Below are 15,456 nucleotides of genomic sequence, written 5' to 3'. Positions count from 1 at the left end.
GAACAAATCAGGAAATTTCTCCCAGGATGATGCTGTGAAAATGTCGATACTGACCAGATGTCAAGTGTATGTCTTACATACACTCTCTGCTAGGAGAAGCACCAACAGCTATCTTTAAGAGAGCTGGGGTCAGAAGGGTGAAGACATGAGGCCATCATCCTTCAGGTCTCACCCGAAATGTGGCCTTTTGAGTCAAGGTCTCCCTGAGTTTGTTAACCAGTGGTTTTTAAATAATAACATCTACTGATCATCTCGACCATGAACTCAACAGGGGCAGAGATCCCCGCTCCCTTGTTCCTGGCTGGCACACAATAGGCAGCACAGAGGTGTGGTTCGTGAAAGAAGAAACCCGAGAAACTCTTCTGCTGTGTCTTGACTTGAAAGGATGGGAGAAAGAATTTCTTTGGTAAACAGCCATAGGTCTTGAACTATACTGAGCCCTGAAGTTCATTTCAGGTTTGATTTAACAATAAGATTTAGCAGAGTTCATCAACGAATGCATCTAAACTGAAATCTTTAAATTAAAAGGAAAGGAAATACAGTAATACACACAAGAGTGTTCTTTAGAATACCCTACTGAATTATGTACGCAGAAGGACTGCAGGGCAGTCAGCTGGTCAAGTTGAGTAAAAGCTGACCATGATGACCATCGAGTACAAGTGCCGATCTCTGTACGGGGCTGTCACTTCCAGTTGGTTGTTGTAATGAAAAAGGCCCTAAAGATCCATACAATTGATTCCTAGTCATATTTATTTCATTCTATCGGTTTACTTTTGAGAATCAGGACAAAAATTATTGAACACAGAATCTCTGAACTGGAAGAGACTTTAAAATTTAGCCAAGCCACCCTGTGTTTTTTTTCTTCTTCTTTTTCTTTTCCTTTTCTTTTTTTTTCCAAGAGAAGGTAATGTTTCAAGATCTTAAATGGCAGAGTCAGGAGTAAGTCCATATCCTACAATGCTCCTTTCACTGTCCCCAAACTAGTGGGACTTGGAGGTTTGAATGATCTTGTTTAATCACAGAGATTCTCAAGTATTTGAGGCCAGAGTCGTCTGGAGGGAAAGAACAACATCCCTGCCTTCCTTTGTTCGGTTTTTAGTACAATGGCACCTCTGTCTAAAACCAAGTGCCTTCAGTGGTTTCTCAAATTAAATAAAGTTAATTTTAATTTTCTTCGATTTACGAAAGCCCACAGCAGAGCTTATTTATAATACAGCTATTAGGAACATGATGGGCACTTTCTTTTGGCCAGATGAGTTACAACATATGGTTATCTAAATGTTTGGTATATTTCATGGGGATAAATTGTATGTGCTAAATATTAAGAACTGGGCAACAACAAGCTCTGATGTAATGGTACCTTATTCTTTACCCCTTTTTCTGGCAAAGAGACATGCTTCAGAGATTGATAGAAATTCTACTTGGAAGGCATCTTGGACATAGTACAACTCATTTATTTTACAGACCAGTAACTGAGGCTCAAGTGAAATAAAACTGAAAAGATTGGGAATCATCAACTCAGATAGTTATTAGGGAAGTGGCATAAAACCACACGTATACTAACACTCCTCTTTGCAAAGCACTGCTTTATAGAATACATCTGTTTCTATCGGTTCTTTATATAAATGGACGAGGAAGTACTGGGCTTTTCTCTCAGCTTTTCAAGCTAGAGTTTCTTGGTATATGAACTTTCCAAGTCATTCCGTGAGGTACTGCGTTCATCCACTAGCCAGAAGTCTGGAAGTAATAGCCACAGTACCAGAGTAAGCTATGACAGTCAGGAAGTTCAGGTACCATCCTGTCCCTCACAACTACCCCAATTCAGAGATGGCCAAGGTTGGAAGAATAAGAATGATGAGTCAGGAGAGCAGCGGTGGTGATGGGTGTCCTGCCTATGAGAATCCGGTCATCCGGTCAACACACTCATCCCATCCCTGCCACCATCCGAGTGAAGATGCCGAGCGTTGGGAACAGGCTGACGCCTCACAAGAAGGATTTTGTTTTCTGTTCTTTTTTAATGGTGGCAACTCCCTTCTAATTGAGATCAGCTCTAGGAAAATTTTGGGCTCATATTTTGAGTCTGATTATAAAAAAGTTCTCAAACATTTCTTTGATACTCTCTCTTTGAGGCACAAAGTTGCTATGATGTTTAAAAAAACACAAGGATGGATAAGAATACCAATGTATCAAGTCTTGAGATGGTAAAAACAGGAAATGGCACATTAAACCTGCTTATGATTTTATTATTGGGTTTAAATAAGAATCCCACAATGCAATTATTATACTTGAACCTTGTGAAGATGATTACTTTCAGAACAAATGCATGATAAACTTCCATATTGCATGTTGTGTATGTTCCTCTTTTATAACTAACAATCAGTGCTTTTAGACCCCCTACTGAATACAAATTGGGTTTATATGTGGATCCCCTTGATATTATTTGTCGAGATTTGTACCACCCTGAAATGCTGTGCATCACTTGATTTCTGTTGCTGTGTCTCTTCAAATCTTCAAACTTCTATTCTGCCTGCTTGATTTCAGCTGCCTTCTTCCAACTTGTTGTGGAGAAGTTGTGTGGCTATCTTGGTATTTGTATCCTGCATGTATCAGTGGAGTGGAGTGGACTTTTGATTTTTAAGAAACCACCTTTTTCAGTGAAGGTAAATTGATTGCTTGATTCCCCCCATCTCTCCTTCCTGTATTTATTTAAAATGTTTTTTATTGATTTCAGAGAGAGGAGGGGAGAGGGAGAGATAGAAACATCAATGATGAGAGAGAACCATTGATTGGCTGCCTCCTGCACACCCCCTACTGGGGATTGAGCTCACAACCCTGGCATGTGCCATGACTGGGAATTGAACGATGACCTCCTGGATCATAGGTCGATGCTCAACCACTGAGCTACACTGGCTGGGCATCCCTCCTGTATTTCTTAACCATTAGTTCTGTGAGTGGCACCGTTTTATGTGCCAAGGAATAAGCAAATCAAATATAGACCATCGACTCTGCCCCATAAAAGCTTACAGTCTTGTTGGAAAGACAAGATGTCCAAACGTAACTAGGATGACCATATATCTTGATTTATTCAGGACAGTTGGAAATGCCTATTTTCCTAGTGAAATGATTAACAGCATCATTGTCACTCTCAAAAGTGTCCTGGTTTGGGAAACAAATGATGTAATCCTCCTCCATATAAGCCACCAATAGCAAAGCAATTTAATCAAGACTTATTTGCTGGACTGTGTACAAGTAACGTACTATAGAAATGTGGAGAAGGGGGAAATCAATGCAGTCTAGGGTAACTGGGGTAAGTCTCATGGTAGAGGTCATGAGACTTGGGCTGGACCATAAAGAATGAGTTGGATTTGTCTACAAAGAGAGGTGAGCATTGTAGTCCTGGGAATACAGCATAACTCCAAGTCTCAAAGGAGTATGTGATGCTTGAGGAATAGTGTCAACGCTGGGCTGGTTCACCGGGTAGTTCCAAGGAGAGAGAAATCCAGTTATGTGAAGTCTAGAAAAGGCCCAAGTTTGGGCTTGATTGAGTGGGCCAAGAGGAGTTAAGTAGAAAAAGGTCACAAAGTTTTGTTTTACAAATGTTACTTGGCTCTTAGTTTACAGTGAGGTTTGGAAGGGAAAAATGAAGGGCAGGGAGGATAGAGTGTTTTATGGTGATGGACGTTGGTTAGACATACTGTGCTGATCATTTTGCAATATACACAAATACCAAGTCACGATATACACCTGAAACTAATGTAATGTTATAAGTCAATTACATCTCAAAAAAGAAAAACTGTTTTGCAGAACTTCAGGGACAAGGTGATGCACAGCTGGACTAGGAGGTGTGAGAGAAGCTGAAGAGTAATGAATGAGCAAGGAAGGACACAGAGAACTGACAGGGCAGCGTTATTAAGCAGGAGTAGCAGTAAATGAAAAAAAGGCATTGATGCTGATTCTGAGCTTTCAAAGTTACAAATAGGAGAATGTTGATGTCTTTGTCAGAAAGAATGTGGTTGCAAGGGGTGTCAGTGTCAGAAGCCCCATCCACCTTCCAGGTGATGCATTGTGTGTGTGGGTAAGAAGGACCACAGCAGTTCCTTGGAAAGAGGCCAGGACAGGCCCCAAGCCCTGTGATTAAGTTGGAATGTCCTGCGTGTCTTAGTCCCCACTGGCAACCATCTCATTTACTCCTCACTTCTGTCTACATTTCTAATTGGGATTTGTCCCCACTTAGTTGTACCTAACAAGCTGATTTAAAATAGTGCCTGTGGTGATAAAGAGGTGTGGGGAAGGATCTACTTAAACTAACCAATACTGAACTTACTTGTGCCAAAGGGCAGGGCTGATAAGGGGACGCTAACTGAGGTTCTGAGTAAAACCAGGAGTTGGCCTTGGAGAGGTGTCAAAATCTAACCAAGAGCCAGATGAAGGAAGGACCTGGAAATGCAGTCCATGGAACAGACGACTTGACTGTAGGGCAGTCAGTGGGAAAACCTGACTAATTCTAAGAGGCAGCACCTCTCTCTATAGGTGTTTTTAAGCTGACAGATGCAGCCACGCTTGCTCTTATTCAAAGATGTCTTAAAGGCAGCCAAAATCGATGCAACTGTCAGTTTAATATTAAATGGAGGGCTATGGATTTTTAAGGTATTTCCTTAATAGAAGCTGACATACATCCTTTTTTTTTTGTGGGTTCATCATTAGCCAATAGTACTACAGTGACTACAAACATCCCCTGATCATTTGTATATGCACCTTTGGGGCAAAAAACATAAGCCAAGTTCAGTTCTTGAGTCTCTCAGATTTTTGATGCATACCTTGTATGAGATAGTCAATAATTGTTCATGGAATGGAAACATTTGCCAGATTAATGGTACCAACTATAGGTCCAGGAGAAAAGCTATGAAGAATGTAATGTAGCCAATTCTAGACATACTATACAATTCTGCTTCCCTGCAATGAAAAAGAAAATAAGACATGTGGCATTACCTCAAGATGCTGGTGAGCATCTCAGATCAGCCAAACAATTCAGGGATTTAAAGAAGAACGAGATGGGCTGTGCAGAAAACACTGCTTTCTATGTTCATGGCCATGGCTAGCCCATATGGTGCCATTCATAAAGGTGTCCCTTCCTTAGGACATTTTGCTGGCATCTGCCAGAAAACTGTCATAATAAATTTGCAAACCAACAATATCAACAAGGGGAAGAGTGCCGTCATGTGGAATGCAGTCATGCTAGCCCTGTCCTCTGTGCTACAGAAATGGCTCTCTCTCTCTGTTAATCCCCCCTCCGCCCCTCGCCCCCCAGGGTATCTTTTCCATTGATTTTTAGAGAGAGTGAAAGAGGGAGGGAGGGGGAGAGAGAGAGAGAGAGAGAGAGAAAGCATCGATGTGAGACACATCAACTGGTTGCCTCCCTCACATGTCCCAACTGGGGCTGGGGCTCAAACCTGCAACCCAAGTATGTGCCCTTGACCAGGAATTGAACCTGAGACTCTTCAGTGAGCAGGCCGACGCTCTAACCACTGACCAAACCCAGCAGGGCAGAAACATCTCTCTTTTGACAGAAAGCTGTTTTTGTCAACTCTGACAGTGGTGTTAAAACCCAGGTTTTCTAAGAATTCAGTAAATGGGAATTAAGTTGAATCCTTGCAAGTTAATCCACAACTGGATCCCATCCATTATATGACAGGCTAAAGAAAGATCAAGAAAAGCCATATCCTTCTTCTTAACATATTTCTCTACATTTCCATTTGTTCCTTATGTACCAAGAAGATGGATCTCTAACAATCTTTTGACTTGCTGTGGCCCTAATTCCAAGGGTCTGATTCTTTAGGTCTGGGATGGGGCCTAGGAAACTTTCAGAAGCAACTTTAAGAAGCACAGCTCTGGTTGAAAATCCCTGAGTATAAACTGTATTTGCATCCATTTCATTGGCATTTATATTCACGAATTTAAGTATCTGAAGGTAAACAGTTGCTGAGGACTCAAACTCTATCACTAAGAAAAGACGTTAAACAGTTGTGGGGCAAAAGGCTTTCACCCAATGCTTTATTTAATTTAAGCATCATTAAACTTATTCCATGGTTAAGCCTTTTCCGTTTTCTTTGCATTTGATACACTGCTCCCCCTTTAAGGTCTGGTCTACATGTCACTTATTCCTGAGGTCTTCTCCTGAGGGATTTACATCCTCTATGCTTTCCTCTCATTCCACACTGGGCACCTGACATGTTGTTTTCCTACCTGGGAGTATGCTTCTATGTTGTAGCTCATTGATGACGGTCTAGAGAATGCACATTCCTTAAGGTCAGGGGCCACGTCCTATTTGCCTTTATGCCACTAGTTCCTCCCTCACAGTGAGTGGACAGTACACATTAGTGTTGTGACAGAAACTTCATGCCTGCTGAGGATTTTTAAGTTTGCAAGGTCAATGGAAGTCCTGCAAACACTTCGGTGTTTTCATGACTCATCCAGTATTGGAAAAGCAGCAAAGACCACGTCTTCTGTATCACACTGCTCGGTGGTGAAGAAACTTGGTTTCAAATACGCAATCAGGGAGACTGGCGGAGAACTGGCCTAGAGTGGAGACTACATTTTTTTCAAGGCTGCAATGATAAGGCCATAAAGAAAACAACACGGCGTTTGTTTGGTGATTCGTCCGTTCAAGTCGTGCTGACGTCTGGAACGCCTTCCTTCCAGCATGGTGAAGCAGGCAGTCCCAGTCAAGTCCTGGAGAGGCACTGCGGGCAAGTCTGAAGCCAGGACCCTTTGTGACATGACAGAAAAAATCATTTTAAGCCCCAGAGCTTCAAAGGATGAGGGCCGCTGACACGTGCTATTTTCCCCTTTGTTCCAGGAGAGAAGTAGGGCAGCCTTCAGAAAATGGGGTGCCCTTAAGGAACAGCGTAAGGAAGAGTTTCACAGGAGGGCTATCGCACGCTGCCCGAATGGGCTGTCAGGATCAGGAGCTGGGGTGGCAGTGCTTCTCCAGGGTGGTCTGAACACGCGTGTCAGTCACCTGCAGCTGCTTGTTCAAGCCAGATTTCTGGGGATTACCTATGAAATAACTCTCTAAGGATGCAACCTAAAAATCTGAGTTTTGAACCAAGACCTCACTGATGCACACTAGAATATGAAAGCTGCTGTGAAGGGATTGAACATATGCTCTTCGTATAGAATGGCCAAGAGTCAACATCACCTCTCTGTCACTGGGCCACATGAAAAGTGGGAAGATAAAAACAACCACCACTGGGCAGGAGTTATAAACAGAGCTGAGAGACAAGCTATGTGTCTGATGTCATTGTACATTGTTATATATTATTTTGTTGTTATATACTAGGCAGCTCTATCCTGTTTGAAGCTGATCTGATATGTAAAAATATGAGCAGATGAGTTGACAGTGATTATTCATCTTCCAAAAGGATTTTTGAATTAGAGCATTCATCAATGGGTTCCAACTGCCAAACAATTAAACTAGAATTTAATTTACATCCTTTGAAAGACTACTTAGATGCAGTGTGACGTCCAAGCTCTTTCTTTGTGGTTCTGTGTCCTAGTCTCCGAAGTGTCTCCTTCCTGAGGGAAGGGGTCACACTTCTGTTTTCCTCCCTGCAAGATGGGCCTGATTCTCACTGTCTTCAAGGAAAGACCTGCCCTGGAAGCTAGTGAATAAGTTAAGGCATGGCTGTACTTTACCCTCAAATTCACTTTGAGTATGCTCTGCATATACAACAATTGACTGGTTGTTTTAAGTAAGTAATATGACAGTCTTCTAGTGAAATTTCTAAGGAATCCAAAATGCTAAATTTTAAGACAGAAATTTAAAATTGGGATTCCTTCCTTCCTTTTCAAATACTCCTAAAAGGAATGAAACATGCGACAGTGGCTTTAGGGTCAGAGAGGCCTGGGGTTAAATTCTGGCTCTACCACGTACTGGCTGTTTAAGTTAATTAAAGTAAGTTTAATTTCTCATAGTCTTAGTTTCCTCTCCTGTAAGTGAAAATAAAATCAACACTGTAAGGATATTCAAATGCAAGATGATATTTCAGCCTCGTTCTTACAGAGAGTTCTGAGAAAACCCAGAAGTTACTATCAAGAAATAACAAGTCAGATGTAAATTATACCCCAACCAAATTAATTTAGGTCTATGTGAGATTAAGATAGAAAAAAGCTATTCACTTTTCTTGATTAAATCCAAGGAAATGAACAATGATAGGCAGTCAAAATAAAAAAGAAAGATTTTCTAAAGTGACAAAATGGGCTCTGTAAGTCTTGAGAGATGCTGAAATGAAATGAGAGGTTTTGGTGGTCAGTTCAGCAGAGCCTATATGAAGGGGGAAGGGAAGTAAACTGTAGTCAGTGCTTTCTAATCCTATATAATAAAACCCTAATGTGCAAATCAACTGAACGGCAGAAAGACCAGCAGAACAACCAGTTGCTCTGATGCGCACTGACCACCAGGGGGAAGATGCTCAACGCAGGAGCTGCCCCCAGCCCACAGGCCCCAGGCCAGCCAATGCGGGTGCCAGTTGGCCTCCCTGTCCTCCGATTGCCCTGCTCCACAAAGGGAGGCGACCAATGGCGGCGGGGCAATCGGGGGGTGGGGCCAGCCAGCGGGTGGGCCGGTGCTGCCCCCAGATCACCCCACCGGGTAGCCCCACAGATCGGCCCTGATCTCCAGCCAGGCCTAAGGGACCCTACCCATGCACAAGTTTTGTGCATCGGGCCTCTAGTCTTGTCAGAGCACAGTTCAGTTTTGGAGTACACCATCCAAGGAGTGCTCCCTCCCAGGGCTGCTCTGATGCCTGGTGTGTGCCTTGGCAGACCATCATACTGACCGCTCCCCAGGAGAACAGCAGTGTGTATAGCAGGTGTGTGTTGCCTGGAGTAAAATAAAGAGCAGTTGACCAGTTCTTTAACTTGACAAGCATATGTAACTTCCGTTGAATGTAAGAGGATTTAAGAATCTAATGTAGTTTGATACTAATAAAACTTTCTCAGCTAATGTCTATGAAGCTGAACTAAAAATCATAACCCACGTTCTAAAAATGGCTTTGCAGTAACTCTATTTTCTGCAGAGCATTCAGAGATCCAATGATTCCATCACTATTTAGGTGGCTCTAACTCGTGGTCTCCTGGTAAATGATATCAAGAATCAGATGGTCTTCAGCAGGTACAGCATGAAGTGAGTAGAGCATAACAGGGCACTAACCTCCCCTCTGTTTTCTGGCTGTAAAACAATTCCCAATTAAATCAAAGATGCTAAACTATCCTCAGCACTAAGACTTCAGACTCCACTTAATAAGAGCATACATTGCTTCTTCCCAGTTGAACTCAAAGGTGTACTACTCATTAAGGATCCTTGGGTCATACCTACAAATGAATTTTTAATGAATTACCAATATCTGTTAGCCATCATAAAACAGATGAGACTATGTGAAAAGTGTGATCTCTACAAAGAGGATTCTATTTTATTTTCAAGATACTGTCATGGGGAATATTAATTATCACTACAGAGAGCTCTATATTTATTACACAATAAATTCTTTTCTTTTTCAGTCCATTTCTGTTCCTATTTATAAGCATTTTAGAGGTTTCCATTCACTTCTTTTCCCATTGCTGTCTTAGGCAACCTAATCACTTTGAAAGAAAATCCAGGCTCCACTGTTATTTTTATTTCTCAGATTTTATAAAATCTACCAGTCTTCGTATATTCCTATGTTGTAGAATGTTTCACATTAATACAGTATTGGTGCATTATCTCAAAAGACAGAGAAAGGAAGACTGAATATTTAATATTTGCAAAATCTTTTCAAAGTCTGCAGTAGTAACACAAGTAGCCTTGTCACTATTATGTAGAAAGAAATGATTTTATCACTTTCCCAGTTTGCTCGGGTTCAAAAGACCTGGGTTAGGGAAATAAATTTTTCTTTTTCTCTCTACTAATAGCAAGAAAAACGGAATATAATTATTCTAAAAGACCTTCAATTAATAGCTACTTCCAAAAATCACTTTATATTACAATATGTAGGTTAATAAACTTTTAAGTATAATATGTAAAGGAAAAAAGTATTAGGGAATTAAGAGAAATGTATTCAAGTTTATATTCAATTTTGGTTTCTATTTTTTTTTTTTTTCTTTCATGACAATTTATTAACCGGTAGAAATTTATAACAATGTTTTGGTGTTGATCATTACGAATGAGTTGTGAGAAGACAAAAGGATACATGTTGAGTGCTAGACCCAATAGGTCAATAAATTTAGGCTAAAATCAAGATGAAAAATAAAATCCTTTCTATCCACTCACCTGATGTGTATTTTCAGAAATCCTACTCTATACAAAGCTCAGTCAAGTGCAACAAGTAATAAAAAATACTTAAGACAAAGCTTGTCCTCAAGATACTTACAAGAAATAATCAGAATCAATCAGGTGAGAATGCTAGCTGACCAGTAAGTACAAAGAGAATGTTCTTATAAGAAAGACAAACTATATACTTTAAATAAAGATTGTAGGAAAGTACACAGTAACCTCTGCAGGGTGAAATTATGGAGGCCTTTCAGCTTTCCATAGCTTTTTTTATGGTTTGGAATTTTTACAAACATGTATTATTTTTGTAATCAGGGAAAAACAAAAAAAATGTCTATGAATAATCACTGCAAGGAAACAAATGAATATATATTTGTTAACTTAGGTTGTTGGTGGCTTATGGGTAGATTTCTGCCTATTTCATAGTTACTTTGTTGTTCTAAAATAATTTTAATGCAAATTTAATTCAACAATATAAGAAGTGTATAGAAACTTTAAGTTCTTTGATTTGAATAACTTTTATTATGCAAAGGGAGCAGAAACCTCATTGCCATATTTATTTCTAGCTAACGAGTAGGGCTGTGAAGAAAATTAAGGCATCTTCTCTATTTCAGTTTATAATACACATTTTTAAACTACTGTGTGATGTCCAGTTAGCTTGAAAACAGTAGTATTAACCCATATTAGTCTATTAGTAATGATATATTTCATCACCATCTATTATTAGGGTAACTCTGCTATTGTTAAATTGGAACATGGTCATTTATGTTTCCCAATTTCCAAACACTTTTATAATCTTAATATACTGTCCCCCCCCCCAAAAAAAAAATTAAAACAAATCCTGGCTCCAATTCAGTGTTTCAAAGTTTCAGCAATGAAAACAGCACCAGCCTTGACCTTCCTGTCTCCCGCAGCCACGTTAAATCTTCACCTCCTCAAGTCCTGCTCACCACTCCCAAAGCCTGCAATCTTTTTAGTGTCACTTCAGGCCAAATCATTCTTTTCAGAAATGACTCCGATTGTGATATTTCTGTAGTTTTTCTTACTTAGTACAACTCAACTATCACTTCTAAGTGAAAAAAATTCTGTTGGAGAATGAAAAATTTTCTGTTAATGAAGGCTTATGTCCTTCTGGCCATAACAAAAGGTGTCTGGAACTTGCTGACTCCATTTAAAAATCTTATTACTTTGTGAAGTTCATTGTAGGTTTCCAAGTATCCTTCAGTACTATTAAATTACTTTGCTCATTTTGCAGAATAACGGGCCCAGGGGTGGGGAGGAAAGGGCCTCTGCATCCAGTCCCAGTCCACAAGCCAAAAATGCAGGAACTGAGGCAGTGATTCTAGTCATCATTAAGGCCTGATGCACAATTCCATTTTCATGGTAGTTGTGTTTATAGTTGAGAATTCATTTACATTCCTTTAAAAAATAACACTTATATACTTCTATTACCTAAAATAACATTTATCAGAGCCGTAAGCAAGAACATTTTAAAATTAAGAAATAGGTCTAGGATATGGTTCTGGATATAAATGAGTATCGACTCATACATGCACCTGCATGGCTATTGTAATGCGGTGGAATTCAGACACATGTTCACAGGGGCTGAAGGGAAGACACCCATGGTCTTCTTTGCATGTACCTGGCATGACTCCATGTCACAAAGCCAGGAGAGCAGAGGAGACCAGGAGTGTGTAGAGACGCACAGAGTTTGGTTTCATAGTGGGTTCATTTACATTTAAAATGTCTTTGGAAGCAATGACCTTCTAAAAGCAACTTCTGACCTTTGGAGACAACAGTTTTACTTTATTTTCAAAAATAATCATAGCTTTATTCTTATTTACAATTAAAAATTTAAGGTGAAATTTGATGAAGTTCTTAGTTAGAAATTACTGAGAGGAAAAAATCTTCATTTTAAAAATCAATTAAGAATCAACTTCTTTTTAGTTCTGCAGCAGATTACACTAGTTCTTAAATTGTTATTTTAACAGATGAACATCACTAGAACATTACCAAATTCTAGTGGTATTTAGAGTGGTGAGTTACAGAGCTCACACTCAAAAACCATGCCAGTGGGTAAATTGCCAACGGCCTATTAAATGAGCCTCTACTTAGTCTACTACAGTTTCAGCTGCATCTTTATGGAATGAAACAAAGCTCAACAAAGAACCCATAAAATGAAATGATGCAGACCAACCTTTTATTGCACCCACAATATTTTGGTCTAGTCCTTTCCGGTTGTCATTGAGTCCTCTTTTCCTCTTCCCATTGGGTAAGGAGTTAGCCAAAGTCTTGTCATCAAAAAACGCACACACCAGTTTTCTAAACAGAAGGCTTCCTGAGCGAGTGTAGTTTGACAATATAGAGTCCAGCTGAGATTTAGGCATAAACACATCAAAGCCTTCAGCAAGTTGCACTTCTGGCTACCAAAAGAACATAAATATTTTATTAAAAGCAAGATTTGAAGCATGTGACTTTGGGCATATGTGCAACAAATAAGCATTACTAGCCATTACAATGTCCATAGCCTATGAACCACACAGTCTCATCTCAGCTTTGTGTGTCGGTATTTGCAATTTACAAAACCAATTACTAGTTATAATTCACAAAACAAGATGCTTTAATTTCAATGTTACGTCTTGTCAAAAGCAATGGAAGGAGTACACTGAAAAAGCATTCTTGTCTTTAGATTTAGCCAAGGGAAAGCCAGGTAGTCACAAATCACATAATTCTAGAGCTACAGGGGACTTGAGACTTCTGGGTGAAACACCCTCATTTTTTTAAAGGAAGGAACTCAGGCCCAAATGACTTAAAATAATTTAAATATACTCAGTGCCTTACAGTTGACAGATCACTTTCTCCTACATGAAACAACTGAATTTCATTTGCTAAGGACACAAATAAGAGACTCTCCCATATGTCCCATGCTCTTTGTACTAGGCCAATAGCTTTTAGCTACAGAACTGTGTCATTTCTCTCCAATGAAAACTCATGTAAACTAATATATGAAATAAATGTAAATGATAGACAGGTGCCCCAGGCAGTTTAAATCTACCCGACCCCTAGTTTTGGAAGGAGTGTGAAGCTATAGCCAGAGCACCAATGGAAAACGAATGCATCAGTCACACTGCTTCCCTGTCAGGGGTTCCGTGACTGGGACACTGGACCGGAAGATCTACACGGTGCCTTTCAACTTAGACTCTACTGAATATGCTCAGACACTAAGAACACGTTCTCTGCCACCACGACATGAATGTTTATAACGCGCCTTTCATCTTTACACTCGTTCACATCATTTCCTTTTCAAAACCTTTCCTAACTCCTTCCTTCCCAAGGAGGTGGCTGTGTGTTCTTTGTCACTGCTAATTATCTGACACGCTTACATAATTGTATTTATTACACTGTATTAAAATTATTTATTAGACTGTGGTCCTTCCGGATGCCTGGAACTCCAACTTTGTATCTGTAGGGCTTGGCACATAGTAAGCACTCAATAAACTCTTGTCCAATGGATAAAAACTCATTAGTCATAATCTGTTGGTCATAACGTGACTTTAAAATAACTTTAATATGAAGAAATGCAACTGGTAAACTCTCCTTTAAAAAAAGGTCAGAAGGAAATCTCAAGTAACATGTATTAGAAAAGCTTATTCTCAGTTATCATATTTATCACTTTGCAAACCTGGCACTACTTTAGATTTTTCTAAATCATATTAGAAACACGAGGATTTGGGATTATGTCTTCTCCTGGAGAGAAAAGTTGGAATTATTATTTCTGTTTGTCCTACTGCTTTTCAAAAGGCCTAGCACGTTATGGTCAGAGTAAAGAGGGAGCAGAGAAGGGCTTCAATTATTCAGATGATGTGGGAAGGGGTGTGGGCCCTGCCCCTCCCAAACGGAATTCCCGACTGCGTCCTCCAGGAAGACACCTCATTTCTCAGCTTCACTGCCACTCAGCGTCTGGTTTCTGAATGCTTGGTCAAGATCACTGTGAAGACGGCGCCGTCCGACCGTTTCCCGACTTGTGCATCTTGCTTCTGGTAAAGGCCGAAGAGGAGGCAGATGGGAGCTGGGGCTGGACCCCGACTCCTCGAGCAGAAGCTGGCACACCCCAGGCACGCGGTGCACATGTGTCAAATGATTCAACGTAGAAATATTAGGGTTGAGAGAATTTTACCACCATAATCTCAGACGAAGTTTTGTTCATAAGCAGACTTGTATTTTGCACATTCTATGGCTGCAAATTTCAAATGAACTGATTGCAGATTTTTGCTAAGTGCTTCTGTATCATCTGAAAGCCATGAAAAAAAAAAAAAAAAAAGAATCCCTGCCTACTTTGTAGGAATAGCTACTCCCAACTATTTGAGTGTCTAGGGAGAAACAGACGCTCTTAAATTTGCAAGAGGGAATGGAAAGATGCCAACCTGTCTCATTCCCGTGACTCTGAAACCATCACACAGGCTCTGAACACTCAGCCACCTGACCTCTGGGACTCCCAGAACCTCCCCTGCGACTCACCTTGTAGGACTTGGTTTCCTAGCCACCAGGCAGAACTAGCCACTCCCTTCTCCGCGCACTTACAGTAGTTCCTATGCGCTATGTTTATGGCCCTTTCCACACTGCATCCATCTAGTTGGGAGTTTGTGTGTCTCATCAGACTGTGCACTCTTTTGTATTCGGACTGCCAACCCTCCAGTTAGTGCCTGATAGATATTTGTTAGAACACACAAAAAAAGCTATGTAGAAATTCACTCAAAGTGACTAGTATTTAGCAATTTTTTATCCCTGTATAAATGAAGAAGTGGGTTTGAAAGTCTGAATCGTGGTTCAGTATCCCAGTCCTTTCCTAATAGTACCTGCACTAACTCAGAGCAGAGTACCCAGAGAACACGGACCTGCCTGAATCAGTATCTATTTATTGAGCACCCTCCGTGTGTAAGGAGTTTAAGGTCGGACTCAGCAGATGAGACACATACACAAATACCTACCCTGCCTGCAAAGTAGAAAGTGCTAAGTGCTACGTATGCGAGAGGTACAGAGCATTAGGCAGCATTTGACTGGTGAGGAGTGAAGGAGTACAGGAGGGGACAGGATAGCATTTCATCAGGCCCTGGATATAGGATTTAGGGGGCAGAGATATGGTTGCTGAT

The 15,456-nt window shown here is 40.4% G+C and overlaps 1 protein-coding gene across 1 annotated transcript in view; it reads right to left on the bottom strand.

Annotated features, from left to right (window-relative positions):
* BEND7 (BEN domain containing 7) overlaps positions 1–15,456 on the bottom strand; it is an 88,367-nt gene that overhangs the window by 27,219 nt on the left and 45,692 nt on the right. The window contains exon 6 of the mRNA XM_054715653.1: positions 12,504–12,729. Coding sequence (XP_054571628.1) covers positions 12,504–12,729 — 226 coding nt within the window. The remainder of the gene's footprint in view (positions 1–12,503; positions 12,730–15,456) is intronic.

This window comes from Eptesicus fuscus, chromosome 5, assembly GCF_027574615.1.
Source record: "Eptesicus fuscus isolate TK198812 chromosome 5, DD_ASM_mEF_20220401, whole genome shotgun sequence".
Lineage (NCBI taxonomy): Eukaryota > Metazoa > Chordata > Mammalia > Chiroptera > Vespertilionidae > Eptesicus > Eptesicus fuscus.
Note: the sequence above shows the minus strand (reverse complement) of the source record. Positions and strands in the feature narration are given on the sequence as shown.